The sequence below is a fragment of the Salvelinus fontinalis genome, chromosome 17, assembly GCF_029448725.1.
Source record: "Salvelinus fontinalis isolate EN_2023a chromosome 17, ASM2944872v1, whole genome shotgun sequence".
Lineage (NCBI taxonomy): Eukaryota > Metazoa > Chordata > Actinopteri > Salmoniformes > Salmonidae > Salvelinus > Salvelinus fontinalis.
In genome coordinates this window covers 43,477,417-43,500,569 of record NC_074681.1, presented here as the reverse complement: position 1 = coordinate 43,500,569, position 23,153 = coordinate 43,477,417, and the positions used below count along the sequence as shown (strand labels likewise).

The following is a 23,153-nucleotide window of genomic DNA, read 5'->3' as shown; positions in this document are numbered from 1 at the left end:
GACTACAGGTGGCCACCTTCTTTATCCACCCTCTTGCCTGAACGGCTTTGTGGACTACAACTCCAGAGACAATTAAAGCTAAGTAAAGGCATCTGAGCACACCCCACTCTTCCCGACAAAGGGAAATGTATTGTACTTGCTAATCACTGAACAAAAATATAAACGGAACATGTAACAATTACAGCTCATGTAAGGAAATCAGTCAATTGAAAAATTCATTAGGGCCAAATCTATGGATTTCACATGACTGGGAATACAGATAGACATCTGTTGGTCACAGATACCTTTAAAAAAAAGTAGGGGTGTGGATCAGAAAACCAGTCAGTATCTGGTGTGCCACTATTTGCTTCATGCAGCGCGACACATCTCCTTCACATAAGAGTTGATCAGGCGGTTGATTGTGGCCTGTGGAATGTTGTCCCACTCCTCTTCAATGGCTGTTCGAAGTTGCTGGATATTGGCGAAAACTGGAACACGCTGTCGTACAGTGGTTGCTACACTAAAAGTTTTGCGATTATGCTGCGGGACTTAGAGGTAATTTGTAGTTTAGTACGGTACCCTGAGTCACTACTTCATTGCTCCAGACCAGCAAAAGGGGGAGTTAGAGCACTGATTATGCTTCTGTGTCTTACTGTGTCTCTAACTGGCAATGAATGGGCGACATAAACCTAAATAGAAACTGATAATTGTGCACGACTAAGGTATTACTTACTAAAACTGTTTTTACACTAAGGTTTCATTCTTTTATTTTTCTCTTAGTGTAGTACTGTAGGCCACTCCCGACCGGTCACGTTGCACAGCGCCTGAGTGGTGCAACGGTCTAAGACACTGCATAGCAGTGCAAGCTGTGTTGCTACAGATGCTGGATCAATACCCGTGCTGCCCTCGACTGGGAAACCCAGAAAAACAGAAATAAATCATTCTAAATAACAAAGTGGCTTTATATACAAATTAGTAACAATGTCTCACCCCATGTTCAAAAATTGGCTTTTTCTCGCTCATTTTACTTAATTTGAAAACGAAATAATCTCCAAAATATTATTTTTTAAACAAAGCGATTACTTTTTTTAGTATTAATATTAATTTATAATCATATAAAAATCCATTGGATATTCTCACAGATACATTATTAACCCTGTTATTAGAAGGACAATATATATTGGTCATATTTGTTACGGCAGATTTCCTCCTCTTCATCTGAAGAGGAGGTGTAGGGATCGGACCAAGACGCAGAGTGGAAAGTGTCCATGATTTATTAACAATAAACTGAATACTACACGAAACAAAATAACAAAAGCGAATCAAACCGAAAGACAGTCCCGTGTGGCACGAACAACTGACACGAAATACAAACACCCACAAACATACACGTGAACCCCGGATGCCTAAGTATGATTCACAATCAGGGACAATGATTGACAGCTGCCTCTGATTGAGAATCATACCAGGCCGAACACACAAAATCCCAACATAGAAAACAACACAGACAACCCACCCAACTCACGCCCTGACCATACTAAATAAATACAAAACAAGAGAAAACAGGTCAGGAACGTGACAATATTGTTCATGGTTCCCGAATGAGATTGCCCTGCAGTTCTCCAGCTGTATCCACTGAAAGCACGCGAGGTTCAAGGCACGGGGGCAGGGGGCACGGGATGGGCCGCAGAGCCGTGCACAGAAGACCGACCTAGCCCATGGGGAAGGGAGGAAGAGGAAGGGGGAGTGGACCCCCACCCCGGCAACACTTTAAGGGGCATTGCACTAATAATGTAGCTGACTAGGGAAACGTTCCCGCTGTTCTGTTCTTAGTACCAGTCTGCACGTTCAAACTAAAACAATGTAACTAATAATGGCATCTTCATGCTTTCGTTAATAAAATAATGATACAAATACCCTTTCAAAATGCCGATGTTTATTTAGGTACGGATCCAAAATGAATTACTATGGAAATAAATATCATTGAATTACAGAAATATCCTCCAACCCTCTATATGTATTTATTGGCGGAGAGTCACATCATATTTTTCCATATACTGTAGGCGACGAGTCTCACTAGTGCTGAGTAATGTGCTGTTAAAAGTGGTGTAGGTCTTATTTATTTAAAAAGCATATTGAAGTTAGAAGCAATAGGATTTGAAGCAATAGCCTACAACTATTTTAGCACGTTTCGCGTTGCTCTGAGACAACCATAAATCAATGAGATTTTTATTTTCACTGAATCTCTGGGTATTGGTTAGACTAGAGTTAGAAAATTAGGGTGTAGAAATGGTGTGATCTTAGTGTAAGCTTTATTTAACTAGGCAAGTCAGTTAAGAACAAATTCTTATTTACAAGGCCAGCCTACTCCTTCCTCCCCATGGGGGAATTGAACCCCGGTCTCCCACGTGCCCGCACGACACAGGGATTCTTTAGCTACATAACACAGCACTGTACTCCCGACCGTCACGTTGTACAGCGCCATATTTTTAGTTCCATCCTAACGGAAACCCAGAGGGTTTAAAAAATTTTTTTTAGAATAGAAACACCATAATATTAATTAAATTAATTAAGCAGTTAGTACCAGTCAAAAGTTTGGACACACCTACTCATTCCAGGGTTTTTCTTTATTTTTACGATTTTCTACATTGTAAAATAATAGTGAAGACATCACAACTATGAAATAACACACATGTAATTAGTTAAGGACAAATTCTTATTTACAAGGACAGCCTATTCCTTCCTCCCCGGTCGGGGAATTGAACCCCGGGTCTCCCACGTGCCTGCATTCTCTAGTACAGCCACTATTGAAGGCTATCAAATGCTTCTCAAAGATGCCCTCTGGTGGTCAAACTAGCACTAACTAGCATTAATGGTACCAGTGGTTCACACTTGAATAACATGCCATAGAATTCTGCGGCACCATGCATGCTGCGCTGCAGCAACTTTTAAAGGACGAACCGCTCCAGAGCATCCCAATCAGTGACATGTCTGGTGAATATGCAGGCCATGGAAGAACTGGGACATTTTCAGCTTCCAGGAACTGTGTACAGATACTAGCGAAATGGGGCCGTGCATTATCATGCTGAAACATGAGGTGATGGTGGCGGAATGGCACGACAATGGGCATCAGGATCTCGTCACGGTATCTCTGTGCATTCAAATTGCCATAGATAAAACACAAGTGTGTTTGTTGTCCGTAACTTACGCCTGCCCATACCCTAACCCCACCGCCACCATGGGGCAGTCTGTTCACAACGTTGACATCAGCAAACCGCTCACCCACATGACACCATACATGCCATCTGCCCAGTACAGTTGAAACCGGGATTCATCTGTGAAGAGCACACTTCTCCAGCGTGACAGTGGCCATCAAAGGTGAGCATTTGTCAACTGAAGTCGGTTATGACGCCAAACTGCAGTCAGACCCCCAGAACCTGGTCAAGACCCCCAGTGTCTTGCCTAGTTTAAAAAAAAGGTTAAATAAAAAAACAATCAAAAATTCTGACAGTTTGTCATCAGCTGTGCGGGTGGCTAGTCTCAGATGATCTCGCAGGTGAAGAAGCCAGATGTGGAGGATCTTGTCACTGTATTTTTGTGCATTCAAATTGCCATAAATAAAATGCAATTGTGCTCGTTGTCCATATCTAATGCCTGCCCATGCGATAACCCCAACGCCATCATTGGGCACTCTGTTCACAACGTTGACATAAGCAAACCGCTCGCTCACACAATGCAATACACGTGGCCTGCGGTTGTGAGGCCGGCTGAATGTACTATCAAATTCTCTAAAACGACATTGGAGGCAGCTTACGGTAGAGCAATGAACATTAAATTCTCTGGCAACAGCTCTGGAGGACATTCCTGCAGTCAGCATGCCAATTGCACGCTCCCTCAAAACTTGGGAAATCTGTGGCATTGTGTTGTGTGACAAAACTGCACATTTTAGAGTGGCCTTTTAATGTCCACAGCAAAAGGTGCACCTGTGTAATAATCATGGTGTTTAATCAGCTTCTTGATATGCCACACCTCTCAGGTGGATGGATTATATTGGCAAAGGAGAAATGCTCACTAACAGGGATGTAAACACACATTTGTGCACTTCTGTGCGTATGAAAAACACTTTACATGTTGCGTTTACATTTTTGTTCAGTCACAGAGAGTGGAGGAAGAGCGAGAAGCTAAAGCAGAGCGTGAGAGAGAAAGTATGTGCACATGTTTTCCCATCCACACGCAAGCACGCAAACTCACTGACCTCGCACATCTGTAACTGGAAGAGACGTCGCTCCTTCTCCATCTCCTCCGCAATCTCAGCTCCGGTAATCTCAGTCCGGATCATCCCATGTTGTTTAGCATGTTCCCTCTTCTCCTTCTCAATCTTGGTGCTGGGGGGAAAAAAATCCAGAATTCCACTCTAGGTAAGGATCACATTCAAAATATAGTCCCAAGAATACAATACAGTACAATTTTTTTTTTAAGTTGACATGCACACACACAAATGTACAGTAAAGCAAACTTACAATTTAGCCTCATAGTCCTTCAATGCCTTGTCAAACGGTTTCTTTATGTCCTGAAGATTAACGAGGAAAGAATCCAATCAAATCATTGCAAATAAATCAATATTACCATTTTTTCTCAATCCTGTACAACCACTCTTTTGGAACTGTGGTCAATCGTACCTATAGAACCGAGGTCTTCCACCTTTTCTAGCATGAGAGCTTTTAAAAAAATTCTAAACATATCGTGAGCTACAATTTGTTTGGGTAACACTTTTTGGTAGCTCATATAATATGGTCATAACACTGTCATGACACATATTTAGACCTGTTGTGACATATATTGCGTTATTTTTGGGCTGTTATGACACCTAAATAAGTGTCAAAACCCACAAAACCTACCACACAAGGGCAAAACATTACATTACACCATAGCCTACGTGTCAACAGTATGTTTATGTTAATTAACATTTTCAGAAATTGACTGTTAAATTATAGTTGTAGTTGCACACACATTGATGTCAGACATGCACCTACCCCAATGTTCTGTTGCTGATGACTGGGATGAATGCAGGAGCAGATTATAGGAGCAGGACAAGACAGCCTCTTTTTGTCTGATATAAGGGCATGTACGTGATAGGCCTATCTGGCTTATATTATATGATGGTCATAATGCCTTTTGACAGTGTCAAAGTGCATTTTCGTAGTCCAAGTAAAGTGACACAGGATGGTCACAATGCTTCATGACCGTGTCATAAAGTGTAGTTCCCACAAGTTATTTAAAATATGATGGGAAAAAAACATGACAAGAATTCATTACAACAACAATAAAGGAGTTGAGAAACAAACTTTCAAACGAAAGGAAACTTCTTGGCAGGGAAAAAACTAATTTGAATCAATGTGGGTTTTGACATTATGTATACGTCATAACCAGCCATAAAATAATGCAATATGTCACAAAAGATGTAAATAAATGGGCCATGACATTGCTATTACCAGTGTTATGACATATTATGACATGGTTATGATCGTGTCATAACGTGTCATGACGCTGGGTGTCAAGTAAAATGTTACCCCCTTTTTTTTATAGCTTTCAAATCGGCATATTCTTCTCCTCTATCCTGCAACTCTTCCCTGGGTTATTGGTGTACAAGATGTCTTTTCTGTCAATATACCTGGTCAAATAACAACTCTGCCAATATACCTGGTCAAATAACAACTCTGCCAATATACCTGGTCAAATAACAACTCTGTCAATATACCTAATAACAACTTTAAGAGACCACACAAAACGTTATTTTGAATTTTCCCCAAATTCTGTTATCTCTGTTTTATATTTCCTGGTTTTGCATCTTTTTCTCTTTTGTATTCTCAATATTACAATTATTCATAGAGAAACAACGTCCAGGGGGCAGGGGGAGGACATGTGTTGGTCTAGCAATGTTTCTGTTGTTAGGCCTACTGCTGCAGCACGTGATGGCACAGTTGGTCAAACAATGACCACCCAATTGATACAGTTCTGTCAAGTAAGCCTACCAGTTAACATTTCATTTAGGTTGAGGGAAAGTCTGTCTGCCTACAAGAAAGCTATCGTTAGCATTGCTAACTGGCTACATACGGAGTGACAAACAGACAGCGGCAATATTGCTGGAAATTAATTGGCAGATATTATGTTACGTTTGGCTTTTTAAGCCAATAGTGGCTAAGCAGGGGTCGGATTATGTCAATGTGGCTCTAATTGGATAGTAGCCAGGAGCTTTATGTTCATGAGAGTTGGAACACCTGAAAAAATGCATGTAGGCCAGCGGAGGCTGCTGGGGGGAGAACGGCTCATAATAATAGCTGGAACGGAACGAATGGAATGGAATGGAATCAAACCATGCGTCTTCCCTAATTAAGGTGCCACCAACCGCCAACAAATATAAGCTTGTTTTACTCCAATGTCTGTAAACATTTGAAATGTAAACAAACCCTGTATGGCCTCATAACATAGTTAAAACAAGCATGTCGATATCATGGATGGGCAGTCCTTGAATCCATAGCTCTGTCTATTCATCTGAGATTGGATACATTTCTCCAGGCCCATCCCTTAGCTTTTTACCAAAACAGAGACGGGGAGGCGGTTTTGGTATTGTTTCATCTGTGGCTTTGCCCTTTAAACAGCTGCATATTATCTAGATATCAAAGTGTCACCAACAAAAAGGTAAACAATAAACCTCAAGCAAAAGCAACATATGGCATTCATTTTTCACATGTAAATAGCACCTTTCAGTAGTGCTTAAAGCAGACCATTCCATGAGCGCAGCATTTATTTTTCAACTAGATAGGCCCAAACAGTCCTCAATGACAACAAAATCATTAAAAAATGAGTAGGGCTGGCTAATAAGTCCTTGGTTTTGGGGTCATGTTCAGGTAAAACAATTTGGCTAATCTATACGTCCATATTTCCAAGTCCTATTCTTGAAGATCAAGAGGTATAACATTTATTGGACTGACTCGAATTCTGATAGACTTTGGTTTTTAATGTAAAGATTTAATTTAATCATACTATATGCAGTAGAAAGCGATGGGTTAGAAGAAGCCTACATAACCAACCAATAAAGGAACATTTTACATCCACATATGGCCAGATATGCAAACTTTAACATTGATTTATCCTGCAATAGATGTCGTTCAATTGGTAAAATACATTTGTGTCTTCTTCTAATGCCTCTAAAGGCTGAATTTACTGAGTATGGGTAATCCAAAAGTTAGTTACTGACTACAATTTTGGACAGGTAACTAGGAACGGATTACATTTCGAAAGTAACCTTCTCAACCCTAAATCCCAGTACAAAGGCAAGAAAATCAGACATTTGACAAATGTGTTTGATCATTGTTGTTCTACATTTACATGTAATTTTAGTCGTTTAGAAGAACACTCTTATCCAGACTGACTGACAGTGCATTCTGAAATTATTTAGATGGCAGGAAGCTTGACTTTTTCACCCCTCGACTTTTCATTAATCTACACAAAATACCCCATAATGGCAAAGCAAAAACTGTTTAAGTCACAGCAAAAACCATGCCATGAGGTCGAAAGAATTGTCCGTAGAGCTCCGAGACAGGATTGTGTAGAGGCATAGATCTGAAAAAGGGTACCAAAAAATGTCTGCAGCATTGAAGGTCCCCAAGAACACAGTGGCCTCCATCATTCTTATATGGAAGTTTGGAAAAACCAAGACTCTTAACTGATTTAAAACTGGCCGCCCAGCTAAACTGAGCAATCGAGGGAGAATGGCCTTCGTCAGGGAGGAGACGAAGTACCTGATGGTCACTCTGACAGAGCTCTAGTTATTCTGTGCAGATGAGATCATCTTTCTGAAGGACAACCATCTCTGCAGCACTCCACCAATCAGGTCTTTATGGTAGAGTGGCCAGACGGAAGCCACTCCACAGTAAAAGGCACATGACAGCCCAATTGGAGTTTGCCAAAAGGCACCTAAAGACTCTCAGACCATGAGAAACAAGATTCTCTGGTCTGATGAAACCAAGATTGAACTCTTTGGCCTGAATGCCAACAACCACATCTGGAGGAAACCTGGAACCATCCCTAAGGTGAAGCATGGTGGTGGCAGCATCATGCTGTGTGGATGTTGTTGTTTATTTCAGCGGGAGGCACTGGGAGACTAGTCAGGATCGAGGGAAAGATGAAAGGAGCAAGGTCAGAGAGATCCTTGATGAAAACCTGCTCCAGAGCCCTTTAAGACCTCAGACTGGGGAGACGGTTCACCTTCCAACGGACAACAACCCTAAGCATACAGCCAAGACAATGCAGGAGTAGCTTCGGGACAAGTCTTTGAATGTTCCTCTGTGGCTCAGCCAGAGCCTGGACTTGAACCGGATTGAACATCTCTGGAGAGACCTGAACATAGCTATTGCCGCTTTCCATGTTCCATGTCCCCATCCAACCTGACAGAGTTTAAGAGGATCTTTTTATTTTATTTATTTTACCGTTATTTTACCAGGTAAGTTGACTGAGAACACGTTCTCATTTGCAGCAACGACCTGGGGAATAGTTACAGGGGAGAGGAGAGAATCTGCAGAGAAGAATGGGAGAAACTCCCTATAATCCATAGCTGTGTATTGCCGCTTTCCATGTTGTCTATTGTCTGTAGCTTGTGAGGTGTGGAAACACTTTGTTGCTTTAAAGAATCTTGTCTTACTGCTTTTTGTTCTACGTTGCTCTGTCTGTATGCTACGTCTTGCTTGTCCTATGTTGCTCTGTGTGTGCACACTGCTCAATGATTGTTTATACTGTAATTGTTTTTAATAACCTGCCCAGGGGCTGCGGTTGAAAATTAGCCGGCTGGCTAAAACCGGCACTTTTACTGAAACGTTGATTAATGTGCACTGTCCCTGTAAAAATAAAATAAACTCAACAATAAACTCAATCAGGTGTACAAAGCTAGAATTTGCCAGTTTTACGGTATCTTATAGTTTTGATGAATGTATTTTCTGTTTTGAGAAGACATTTCTGTGTCTTGTGTATACGGATTTAAGATGGCACTGGAGAAGGCAGACTTTTTACGTGCCCCCAACCGATCGTGTTTTTTTTCTTTGTTTATTAGCATGGTTTGTAACTTATTTTTTAAATCATTTTGTACATAATGTTGCCGCTACCGTCTCTTATGACCAAAAATAACTTCTGGACATCAGGACTGCGATTACTCTCCACAGACTGGCAGAATACTTTTTTAACTTTAACGAGTCTGACGAGGCCTATGCGAACGATATACTGCTTTCTCAGGAACAGGCCCAGATCCCTGTGATTTGCGTGATGAGGAGGCGGAGAAAAAGGAGGCAGAGAAAAAGGGGCCGGAGGGCGGGCTGCCTTCAGAGAATTCGTAGGCAATCGAATAAACCCCCACTTCCTTCCATTCTGATAGCAAACATGCAATCTTTGGACAATAAAACTGATGACCTACCCGGAAGATTAAACTACCGACGGGACATTCAAAACTGTAATATCTGATGCTTCACAGAGACGTGGCTGAACGACAACACTATCAACATACAGCTGGCTGGTTATACTCTGCACCGGCAGGATAGAACAGCGGCGTCTGGTAAGACAAGGGGCGGCGGACTATGTATTTTTGTAAATAACAGCTGGTGCACGATATCTAAGGAGGTCTTGAGCTATTGCTCGCCTGAGGTAGAGTATTTCATGATAAACTGTAGACCATACTACCTACCTAAAGAGTTTATCTGTATTTTTCGTAGCTGTTTACATACCACCACAGTCAGAGGCTGCCCCTAAGACAGCATTGAATGAGCTGTATTCCGCCATAAGCAAACAAGAAAACGCTCACCCAGAGGTGGCACTCCTAGTAGCCGGGAACCTTAATGCAGGGAAACTTAAATCGTTTTAGCAAATTTCAATCAGCATGTTAAATGTGCAACCAAAGGAAAAAAACGTTGGACCACCTATACTCCACATAAAGAGATGCATACAAAGCTCTCCCTCGATTTGACAAATCTGACCATAATTCTGTCCTCCTGATTCCTGCTTACAAGCAAAAATTAAAGCAGGAAGCACCAGTGACTAGATCAATAAAAATGTGGTCAGATGAAGCAGATGCTAAGCTACAGGACTGTTTTGCTAGCACAGACTGGAATATGTTTCCCGGGATACCTCAGATGGAATTGAGGAGCACACACCACATCAGTCATTGGCTTCATCAATAAGTGCATCAAAGACGTCGTCCCCACTGTGACCGTACATACATACCTCAACAAGAAGCTATGGATTACAGGCAACATCCACACTGGGCTAAAGGCTAGAGCTGCCACTTTCAAGGAGTGGGACTCTAACCCGGAAGCTAATAAGAAATTCCACTATGCCCTCCGACGAACCATCAAACAGGCAGAGCTTCAATAAAGGACTAAGATCGAATCGTACTACACTGGCTCTGACGCACGTCGGATGTGGCAGGGCTTGCAAACCATTACAGACTACAAAGGGAAGCACAGCCGAGAGCTGCCCAGTGACACGAGCCTACCAGACGAGCTAAACTACTTCTATGCTCGCTTCGAGGCAAATTACACTGAAACATGCATGAGAGCACCAGCTGTTCTGGAAGACTGTGTGATCATGTTCTCTGCAGCCGATGTAAGTAAGACCTGTACCAGTACCCCCCTGTATACAGTCCCGCTATTATTATTTTACTACTGCTCTTTAATTACTTGTTACTTTTATTTCTTATTATTATCAGTATTTTTGTTAAACTGCATTGTCGGTTAGGGGCTCGTAAGTAAGCATTTCACTGTAAGGTCTACACCTGTTGTATTCGGCGCATGTGACTAATACAATTACATTTGATGATTTGATGTACACTCATGCATCAACAAGAAAAAGGGCCCAGCAGAATTGTGGGGCTGACATCAGGAAATGACAGTCAAAAATAGGACATTTATTTTGGACTGTGTTTTAAAGGAAAGCCAGAGTGAAAAACTCAATGACTAGTACTTCTGAGATTTACTATGTAGATTTTCAGATCTAGGTTTAATAATGTTATGGGTCAGTAATTCTTTGCAAAGAGACAGCCTCTTGTAGGATGTGATGAGGTCGTGGATACTATCCAATACAGATTAACAACCTTAACACTTTTAAAAGCAACAACTTACCCCCTTAACTCCTTTGAGGTCCCCTTTGAGAAGAGAGTCCAGGGTGAAGATCACATTATGGCTCAAGCTCTGGAGCTGTGGATGAGACAGAGGATGGTTCATTCTCAAAACAACAAAGATGATATTTTGATGGGAATTTGGCAGCTCTAATCACAGTACTTGAATTTGAGGTGTCATGCACAGAGCCAGTGAATGATTTATAACCAATCCACAATTTTATCTTTGTGGTTCTTGGATATTGCCTGGCTCAATTGACCCTTCACTAAGATCTGCCCAAGAATTTTGGCCAAACAATCGCAGCACACCAATGGATAGCAACTGTGGTCCAAAAATTTAAACAAACTGTTTAAATGGCTAAATAATTGAAAAGGTGTCACGCCCTGACCTTAGTTCCTTTTTTATGTCTCTATTTTGGTTTGGTCAGGGCGTGAGTTGTGGTGGGCATTCTATGTTTTTGTTCTATGTTTTCTATTTCTATGTGTTTGGCCGGGTGTGGTTCTCAGAGGCAGCTGTCAAACGTTGTCTCTGATTGAGAAACATACTTAGGTAGCCTTTTCCTACCTGTGGTTTGTGGGTAGTTGTTTTCTGTTGTGTGTTGTAGCACCTTACAGGACTGGCTCGATTTTCGTTTATTCACTTTGTTATTTTGTTTAGTGTTCAGTTTTTTCAATAAAGCATGAACACTTTAAACGCTGCACCTTGGTCCACTCAGAACCCACGAGAACCGTTACAATAGGGCACCAGGGGTATTTGCTACTGTGATTCCTGAAATGCAGAGCCTGTTGTATTAAAAACACAGTTTGTGATAATTGTGATCGGATTTCGCATGTGGTTAGAATGGGGCTTCAGGGAAAATGTTGGTAGAGGTTGCAACACTAACCAAGGGGGTAGGGCTTAGCGAAGGGTCAATTGGTAAGAGAACTGCACCAGCAACACCAAGGTCATGGATTCAATTCCCAAAGGAATTATCACAGACATCCTAGAAATGTATTCGCCGTTTCGGACAAAAGCACCTGCTAAATGGCATATTTTAATTATATTGCCAGGATTGCATTTGATCTGACACTCTGAAGTTTACAAACACCTTAGCCAAATACATTTAAAATCAGTTTTAGAACATTCCTGGCATTTAATCCAATAAAAATTCCCTGTTTTAAATCAGTTAGGATCCCCACTTTATTTTAAGAATGTGAAATGTCAGAATATTAGTAGAGAATGATTTATTTCAGCTTTTATTCTTTCATCAAATTCCCAGTGGGTCAGAAGATTACATACACTCAATTTGTATTTGGTAGCGTTGCCTTTAAATTGTTTAACTTGGGTCAAACGTTTTGGGTAGCCTTCAACAAGCTGGGTGAATTTTGGCCCATTTTTCCTGACAGAGCTGGTGTAACTGAGTGAGGTTTGTAGACCTCCTTGCTCGCACACACTTTTTCAGTTCGGCGCACACATTTTCTATAGGATTGAGGTCAGGGTTTTGTGATGGCCACTCCAATACGTTGACGTTGTTGTCCTTAAGCCATTTTGCCACAACTTTGGAAGTATGCTTGGGGTCATTGTCCATTTGGAAGACCCATTTGCGACCAAGCTTTAACTTCCTGACTGGTGTCTTGAGATGTTGCTTCAATATATCCACATAATTTTCCTTTCTTATGATGCCATCTATTTTGTGAAGTGCACCAGTCCCTCAAGTGCACCACGTTTCAAAGTAGCCACCCTTTGCCTTAATGACAGCTTTGCACACTTGGCATTCTCTCAACCAGCTTCACGAGGTAGTCACTTGGAACGCATTTCAGTTAACAGGTGTGCCATCTTAAAAGTTAATTTGTGGACTTTCTTTCCTTCTTCATGTGTTTGAGCCAATCAGTTTTGTTCTGACGAGGTAGGGTTGATATACAGAAGATAACCCTATTTGGTAAAAGACCAAGTCCATATTAAGGCAAGAACAGCTGAAAAAAAGCAAAGAGATACGACAGTCCATTATTTCTTTAAGCAAAGGTCAGTCAATCTAGAAAAATTCAAGAACTTTGAAAGTTTCTTCAAGTGCAGTCGCAAAAACTATCAAGAGCTATGATGAAACTGGTTCTCATGAGGACTGCCACAGGAAGGGAAGACCCAGAATTACATCTGCTGCAGAGGATAAGTTCATTAGAGTTACCAGCCTCAGAAATTGCAGCCCAAATAAATGCTTCACAAAGTTTAAGTAACATACACATCAACATCAACTGTTCTGAGAAGAAAACGTGATTCAGACTTCATGGTCGAATTGCTGCAAAGAAACCACTACTAAAGGGCACAAATAAGAAGAAGAGACTTGCTTGGGCCAAGAAACACGAGCAATGGACATTAGACCGGTCAAAATCTGTTCTTGGGTCTGATGAGTGCAAATTAGAGATTTTTGGTTCCAACGGCCGCGTCTTTGTGAGACGCAGAGTAGGTGAACGGATGATCTCCACATGTGTGGTTCCCACCGTGAAGCATGGAGGAGATGGTGTGGTGATGCTTTGCTGGAGACACTGTCTGTAATTTATTTAGAATTCAAGGCACACTTAACCAGCATGGCTACCACAGCAGTCTGCAGCGATACGCCATCCCATCTGGTTTGCACTTAGTGCGACTATCATTTGTTTTTCAACAGGACAATGACCCAAAACACATCTCCAGGATGTGTAAGGGCTATTTGACCAAAGAGAGAGTGGTGGAGGGCTGCATCAGATGACCTGGCCTCTACAATCACCCGACCTCAACCCAATTGAGATGGTTTGGGATGTGTTGGGTCGCAGAGTGAAGGAAAAGCAGCCAACAAGTGCTCAGCATATCTGGGAAGTCCTTCAAGACAGTCATCAAGGCAAAGGGTGGCTACTTTGAAGAATCTCAAATATAAAATATATTTTGATTTGTTTAACACTTCTTTGGTTACTACATGATTCCATACGTGTTATTTCATAGTTTTGATGTCTTCACTATTATTCTACAATGTAGAAAAAAATAAAAAATAAAGAAAAACCCTTGAATGAGTAGGTGTGTCCAAACTTTTGACTTGTACTGTACATTTAAAAACATTAACATGTAGTGTGTATGTGTGCATCTATCAGTTTCACATACATGTCAGTACATACACAAAACAAGTAGGTTGCATGGGGGAGAGGCATTGTGCCGTGAGGTGTTGCTTGCTTTGTTTTTTTAAACTAGGTTTGCTGTTCACTTGCACTATATAGAGGATATAGGTCCCGTGTGGCTCAGTTGGTAGAGCATGGCGCTTGCAACGCCAGGGTTGTGGGTTCAATTCCCATGGGGGGACCAGGATGAATATGTATGAACTTTCCAATTTGTAAGTCGCTCTGGATAAGAGCGTCTGCTAAATGACTTAAATGTAATGTAAATGATATAAGATGGAAGGGAGTTCCATGCACTCATGGCTCTGTATAATAACGTGTCCTTGAATTTGTTCTGGACCTGTGAAAATCCCTGGTGGAATGTCTGGTGGGCTAACTGTGTGTGTCAGTGATGTGTGTAAGTTGACTATGCAAACAATTAGGGATTTCCAACACATTGTTTCGTATGAAAAGAAGAAGTGACGCAGCCAGTCTTTCCTCAAATCTGCTCTGTGCCAGCTGCAGCTTAACTTCTTTGGGACTGGGGGGGAAGTATTGAGTAGCTTGGATAAATAAGGTGCCCAGAGTAAACTGCCTGCTACTCAGGCCCTGTTGCTAATATATGCATATTATTAGTAGATTTGGATATAAAACACTCTGAAGTTTCTAAAACTGTTTGAATGATGTATGTGAGTATAACAGAACTCATATGGCAGGCAAAAACCTGGGAAAAATCCAACCAGGAAGTGGGAAATCTGAGGTTTGTAGTTTTTCAAGTCATTGCCTATCGAATATACAGTGTCTATGGGGTAATATTGCACTTCCTAAGGCTTCCAATAGATGTCAACAATCTTTAGAACCTTGGTTTATGCTTCTACTGTGAAGTGGGGGCGAATGAGAGGGGATTGAGTAAGGTCTCTCCCAGAGTGCCACAAGCTGACCATGCGCGTTCATTTGAGAGTTAGCTTGAGTTCCATTGCATTTCTGAAGACAAAGGAATTCTCCGGTTGGAATATTATTGAAGATTTATGTTAAAAACATCCTAAAGATTGAATCTATACTTCGTTTGACATGTTTCTACGGACTGTAATATAACTTTTTGGACTTTGGACAACAAGGAGGAATATGGACATAAATGATGGACATTATCGAACAAAACAAACATTTAAATGTGGAACTGGGATTCCTGGGAGTGCATTCTGATGAAGATCATCAAAGGTAAGTAAAAATTTATAATGCTATTTCTGACTTCTGTTGACTCCAACATGGCGGATATCTCTTTGGGTTGATTTGTCGTCTTAGCGCCGTACTCAGATTATTGCATGGTTTGCTTTTTCCGTAAAGTATTGAAATCTGACAGCGGTTGCATTAAGGAGAAGTGCATCTAAAATTCCATGTATAACACTTGTATTTTCATCAACATTTATGATGACTATTTCTGTAAATTGATGTGGCTCTCTGCAAAATCATCCGGATGTTTTGGAACTACTGAATATAACGCGCCAATGTAAACTCAGATTTTTGGATATAAATATGAACTTAACCGAACAAAATATACATGTATTGTGTAACATGAAGTCCTATGAGTGTCATCTGATGAAGATCAAAGGTTAGTGATTCATCTTATCTATATTTCTGCTTTTTGTGACTCCTCTCTTTGGCTGGAAAAAATGGCTGTGTTTTTCTGTGACTTGGCTCTGACCTAACATAATCGTTTGTTTTTTGATTTCGTCGTAAAGCCTTTTTGAAATCGGACACTGTGGCTGGATTTACAACAAGTGTATCTTTAAAATGGTGTAAAATACATGTATGTTTGAGGAATTTCAATTATGGGATTTCTGTTGTTTCGAATTTGGCACCCTGCATTTTCACTGGCTGTTGATACCCTAGAGAGGTTAACTCACCACCACTAATGAGCTGTGGAACTTCTACAAGGACATTTTTATTCACCTCAAACAGCAAGTAAATGTCGTCTCTTTTTACATCCATTGAGAATGACAGTAGCTCCTCAATGTATTTGAAAAATCTTTCCACCCCTCACTTTCGATAACCACTCGGCATGAAAGTAGTACATGTCATGCTCTGAGTACATAAAATATGCCTACCTGATTACTTCTCATCCCTTGGACAAAAAGCCTACAGCTGGGATATTTCATACAATGGTGCAAGTTTGGGCTGGACCCAGTTGACTGTTCATACAATGTTTCAAGTTCGTTGCAGACAGGCCATGCGTAGCCAATGTGATTTATATTATGTTTATTTTTATCTGGATATTTCCGACCTGCAGGCTGCAATGTTCAGATTTTTTGGCTTTATGTAGGCTATTTTTACATAGTTGGCAATGGCAATAGAATTTACTTTTAACTTTGTATGATTTTCAATTAGATACAATTTTGATTAACCACAACAAGGATTTTCAGATACGTTACTATTAATTAAATTACGATGTTCCACAAAAATGTGAATATGAAAACCATAACTGGCACGCAGACCGGTAGAAATGGTAAGATAAATTGGAATTTCACATGAAAAAGTTTGCCGACCCATGATGTAACCCATTACCGGCAACTTCAAGAGCGCAGCGACGCGAGGAATATGACCGGGACTTCTGGTTATCTTATTCTCTGGCTCCCTAGAGTCATTTGTGTCTTATTTCATCAAACTGTGTGCTTAAAGCATTAGACAAGCTCAGGGATATATCATTGATTTTATTTAAAAAAACATAGGTCTATATGGAAAAGTACACGTTATAAAATATTGACCAATCAATTGGTCGAAAGAACAGTCGACTTTCAGGGACAGCCCGAATACCAATTGATTGAAACTATTGAGAATGGTAGCAGACTGTATGTCCACCCCTATTTGCTATGTCTTTAACCAAAGCCTTAAGGTAGTGTGTCCACAGGCATGGAAGGAAGCTAAAATAATTCCACTGCCAAAAATGCTGGCTCTAACAGCTGCCCAATCAGTTTGCTGCCTGTTCTTAGTAAACTGATAGAGATGATTGTGTTATTTATCCAATAGAACACAGAAAGTGTTCTTCAATGGGAGCTTCTCTAACATCAGATAGTGGCAAAAAAAGTACGTGAACCCTTTGGAATTACCTGGATTTCTACATACATTTTACATAAAATTTGATCTGATCTTTATCTAAGTCACAACAATAGACAAAACACAGTGTGCTTAAACTAATAACACCCAAATTATTGTATTTCTATATTGAATACATAATTTAAACATTCACTAATGACTTCTCCAAAAGCTAATTGGAGTCAGGAGTCAGCTAACCTGGAGTCCAATCAATGAGACGAGATTGGAGATGTTGGTTAGAGCTGCCTTGCACAATAAAAAATACTCACAAAATTTGATTTTGCTATCCACAAGAAGCATTGCCTGATGTGAACCATGCCTTGAACAAAATAGATCTCAGAAGACCTAAGATTAAGATTTGTTGACTTGCATAAAATTGGAAAGGGTTACAAAAGTATCTCTAAAAGCCTTGATGTTCATCAGTCCACGTTAAGACAAATTGTCTATAAATGGAAAAATTTCATCACTGTTGCTACTCTGCCTAGGAGTGGCCGTCCTGCAAAGACGACTGCAAGAGCACAGCGCAGAATGCTCAATGAGGTTATTAAGAAGAATCCTAGAGTGTCAGCTAAAGACTTACAGAAATCTCTGGAACATGCTAACATCTCTGTTGACCTGTATACAAAACGTAAAACACTAAACAAGAATGGTATTCATGGGAGGACACCATGCTGTCCAAAAAAAACATTGGTGCACATCTGAAGTTTGCAAAAGAGCACCTGGATGTTCCACAGCGCTACTGCCAAAATATTCTGTTGACAGATGTTGTTTGGAAGGAACACGCAACACTGTGTGGAGAAAATAAGGCCCAGCACACCAACATCAAAACCTCATCCCACCTGTAAACTATGGTGGAGGGAGCATCATGGTTTGGGGCTGCTTTGCTGTCTCAGTGCCTGGACAGCTTGCTATCACCGATGGAAAAATGAATTCCCAAGTTAGCCTTACATTCTCCTGCAAAATGTATTGATTATCTGTCCGCCAATTGACGCTCAACAAAAGTTAGGTGATGCAACAGGACACAAACCCATTAGACAGATGTAAATCAACAACAGAATGGCTTGAACAGAAGAAAATACGCCTTCTGGAGTGGCCCAGTCAGTCCTGACCTCAACCCGATTGAGATGCTGTGGCATAACCTCAAGAGAGCAGGTCACACCAGACATCTCAAGAATATTGTGGAACTGAAACAGTTTTGTAAAGAGGAATGGTCCAAAATCCCTCCTGACCGTTGTGCAGGTCTGATCCACAACTACGGAAAACGTTTGTTTGAGGTTATTGCTGCCAAAGGAGGGTCAACCTGTTATTATTAAATCCAAGGGTTCCCATAATTTTTCCAGCCTGCACTGTGAATGTTTACAAGGTGTGATCAATAAAGAGATGAAAAATTATAATTGTGTGTCTGTTAGTAGTTTAAGCAGACCGTGTTTGTCTATTTGTCTTACCGTGGACTGATCAAGGCTTTTAGAGATACTTTTGTAACCTTTTCCAGCTTTATGCAAGTCAACAATTCTTCATCTTAGGTCTTCTGAGATCTCTTTTGTTCGAGGCATGGTTCACATCAGGCAATGACGAAGAACAGATACAATGTTATGACCAATTTATGCAGAAATCCAGGTAATTCTAAAGGGTTCACATACTTTTTCTTCCCACTGTATGTACAGTGCGATGTCCCTCAGGGCAGTTCTCTTGGGCATTTACTCATCTCTATTTTTACAATTGATTTGCCACGGGTCTTACAAAGCTAGAATGATGTATGCAGATGATTCCACACGTCAGTGCCCAAAGCCAGAGAGCTCACTGAAATTTAAAATAAGGATTTAGAGTATCAGAATGGGTGATTAATAATAAACTGGCCTTAATTACATCTAAAACAAGAAGCATTGTCCTTGTTTCAAAAAATTCTCTAAGACCTAAACCTCAACTGGAGTTGTACATAAAGGGTGTGAGCATTCAGCAAGTGGAGAAAGCTAAACTCCTAGGTACAGTATAACATTGGATGGTCAATTATCATGGTCAAGTCATTTTGACAAATTTGTTGTGAAGATGGGAAGGGGTGTCTGTAATAAAAATATGTTCTGCATTTTTTGACACACAAAACAAACTGTACTAGTTGAGGCTTTTGTCCCATCTTGATTACTGTCCGGTAATATGGTCTAGTACAGCACAGTAAGACCGAGCAAAACTACAGCTGGCTCAAAACAGAGAAGCATTCCTTGCTCTTAACTGCACATACAGAAATCACATAAACATGCATACCAGACTTTCATGGTTGAAGGTTGACGAGAGATTAACTACTTCTCTTCTAGTTCTTATTATAAAATTCAAAAAAATTCCACATTGTCTGCATAATCAATTAATCAATTAACATTCAGCTCAAGACTCCCATACACACCACCAGGGGTCTTTTCACAGTCCCCAAGTCCAAAACGAACTCACGGCAACGCACAGTTTTAATACAGAGCCATGATCACTATCGGTTTATTAAAATCCCTTTAAAAAAATCTCACCAGGTTTTTCAGAAGTGCGGACAGCTCCTTGACGAGGCTGGAGAACTTGACAAAGGCGGTTCCCAGATCGGGGTTGTCCCTGCTGATGAAGTTGCTACCAAACTTGTCCAGTGCCTGGCCATAATTCCCTTCATTCTGGACGTGATCTGCAAGCAGAGGAGGTGACACAACACATGAAAAAAACATGTTCACTCAAAACAAGGGATTCATTAACAACGTTTGGGTGCTGGAGCTAAGTATGCTGTCCCTTTCATAATTCAACAGATCAAAATATTTTCTTCACATATAACTGGTACCCTAAGTCTATGAAATGTATATAGATATTAGGGATATTATTTCGTTATTATATCGTTCTTTATTTGCGGTGGCATTTGGGAATGGCATTTTGGAAAATCACCTAATATGGCAGCTTAATGACTTTCGAGTTTTTACCATTATGATAACATTGCACCAAATGTAGGAGTAGTAACATCAATTTTGTTAATTGAGGATTTTCTTAAATGGAGGCCACAGATGCTCAAATCTAAGGTCATTAACCCTTGAAAAATATTATGCTAAAGTGATGATTAATCATTTCACTCACAATGTAATTTCCCTTCATATAAGTTGAGTAACACCAATCAGACTTTGTATTTAGACACACCAAATTATCAATGAAATCCTCAAATGTATGGTGGGATTAGCCAATACTTTTCTTTAATATAGACCCTCCCCCGATAACGGTTTGCCACTGGGGGGAATGCTCAAAGTCCTTGTATATCTTTGTAATGAGTGAATTTGAAGTCGGAAACATCAATGACAAAGTATAGGGACCCATTATATTTGTTTTAAAAAGTTGCCATTTTAATAGCCGACATTGTTTTTACTGATCAATATAACATTCAAAAGAATAGAAAGATCTCAAAATTCAAAAGTACAGTGCCTTCAGAACGTATTCGCACCTCTAGACTTTGTCCACATTTTGTTGTTTCAGCCTGAATTTAGAAAACTGAGATAATGTCAAAGTGGAATTATGTTTTTAGAAATGTTTACAAATTAATAAAAACTAAAAAACTGAAAAGTCTTGAGTCAATAAGTATTCAACCCCTTTATGGCAAGCCTAAATAGGGTCAGGAGTAAAATGCTGCTTAACAAGTCACATAAGTTCAGACCCTTTACTCAGTACCTTGTTGAAGCAGTTTTGGCAGCGATTACAGCCTGGAGTCTTCTTGGGTATGACGCTACAAGCTTGGCACACCTGCATTTGGGGAGTTTCTCCCAATCTTCTCTGCAGATACACTCAAGATCTGTCAGGCTGGATGGGTAGCATCGCTACACAGCTATTTTCAGGTCTCTCCAGAGATGTTTGATCAGGTTCAAGCCCGGGCTCTGGCTGGGCCACTCAAATACATTCAGAGAGTCCCATTCAGAGTCCTAAAGCCACTCCTGCATTGTCTTGGCTGTGTTCTTAGGGTCGTTGTCGTGTTGGAAGGTGAACCTTCGCCACAGTCTGAGGTTCTGAGTGCTCTGGAGCAGGTTTTCATCAAGGATCTCTCTGTACGTTGATCTGTCCCCAAATAAAGGTGTGCCAAGCTTGTAGCGTCATACCCAGGAAAACGCGAGGCTGTAATCGCTGCCAAAGGTGCTTCAACAAAATACTGAGTAAAGGGTCTGAATACTTATGTAAAAAAAAATTGGGGTGTAAACTTCTTTTTAAACAGTTTTTACTTTGTCATCATGGGTTACTGGGTTACTGTGTGTAGATTGATGACTAAAGAATACAATTTAATACATTTTAGAATAAGGCTGTTTTATACCAAAATGTGGAAAAAGTCAAGGGTTTTTTCCGAGGCTGAAAAATAACTGTCTTGGCACCTAAAACCCACACATTTCTACAGATTTACAATTGATAGCATCCTTTCGGGTTGTATCACCGCCTGGTACGGAACCTGCACCGCCCACAACCGCAAGGCTCTCCAGAGGGTGGTGCGGTCTGCAAAACGCATCACCGGGGGCAAACAATCTGCCCTCCAGAACACCTACAGCACTCAATGTCACAGGCCAAAACGTCATCAAGGACATCATCCACCCGAGCCACGGTCTGTTCTCACCGCTATCATCCAGAAGGCGAGGTCGGTACAGGCGCATCGAGCTGGGACCGAGAGACAGAAGCTGTTTTTCAATCTCATGGCCATCAGACTGTTAAATAGCCATCACTAGCACATTAGAGGCTGCTGCCCAAACTTGAAAACACTGGCCACTTTAATAATGTTTACATATTTTGCATTACTCATCGCATATGTATATACTGTATCCTATTCTACTGTGTCTTAGTCTATGCCGCTCTGACAGTGCTCATTCAAGTATTTATATATTCTTAATTCCATTCCTTTACTTTAGATTGTGTGTATTGTTAGATATTACTGCTCTGTTGGAGATAGAAACACAAGCATTTCACTACGCCCGCAATAACATCTGCTCAAAACGTGTATGTGACAAATATAATTTGATTGGATTCTTCCACCTTTTTGGTTTGCTCCCTGTCTTTTAGTTTTTTATCTTTTGTTTGCCTTTTCATGGGCAAATTTAGTGGGCGCTCATGGTGGTTGTGTTTTAGGTTTCAGTGGACAACCCCATGAATCTTTCAGAACTCCTTCTAAAACCCCACCTGTTTCGTTTCGGATGTTGGTAAGTAGTAGTTCCCCCTTCTTTTTGAGGTTCACTATGGTTTTCTTGCTGGGGAACTTAACAATCATAATAATTGTAATAATAACGATAATACCAATCAAATCAAATTTGATTTGTCATGTAGACATGGTTAGCAGATGTTAACGCGAGTGTACCGAAATGCTTATGCTTCTGGTTCTGACAGTGCAGTAATATCTAACAAGTAATCTAACAGTTCCCCAACAACTACCTAATACACACACATCTAAAAGGGGTGAAGGAGAACCCTTTCTGTCCCAGCTTTGATGCACCTGTATTGACCTCGCCGTCTGGGTGGTAGCGGTGTGAAAAGGCAGTGCCTCTGGTGGTTGTTGTCTTTGATCTGCTTTGCCTTCCTGTGACATCGGGTGCTATATTTGTCATGGAGGGCAGGTAGTTTGCCTCCGGTGATGCGTTGTGCAGACCGCACCAACCTTACCGCACTGACCGCACTAACCCTAACCCTTCTTTAAATGTTATATGCCTATTTCTATTTGGACCTGTTTATCAAAAGTGTTGGAACAACTTGGCAATAATCAACTGACTGGCTTTCTTGATGTCTACAGGAAGCTCTCTGGTATGCAATCTGGTTTCCGCTGAGGTTATGGATGTGTCACTGCAACCTTAAAGGT

The 23,153-nt window shown here is 40.7% G+C and overlaps 1 protein-coding gene across 2 annotated transcripts in view; it reads right to left on the bottom strand.

Annotated features, from left to right (window-relative positions):
• asap1a (ArfGAP with SH3 domain, ankyrin repeat and PH domain 1a) overlaps positions 1–23,153 on the bottom strand; it is a 175,273-nt gene that overhangs the window by 92,543 nt on the left and 59,577 nt on the right. For both annotated transcript variants that reach the window (XM_055867562.1, XM_055867563.1), the window contains exons 3-6: positions 19,837–19,982; positions 11,142–11,216; positions 4,500–4,549; positions 4,235–4,364 (exon numbers count right to left, since the gene is read on the bottom strand). In XM_055867562.1, the coding sequence (XP_055723537.1) occupies positions 4,235–4,364; positions 4,500–4,549; positions 11,142–11,216; positions 19,837–19,982 (401 nt within the window). The remainder of the gene's footprint in view (positions 1–4,234; positions 4,365–4,499; positions 4,550–11,141; positions 11,217–19,836; positions 19,983–23,153) is intronic.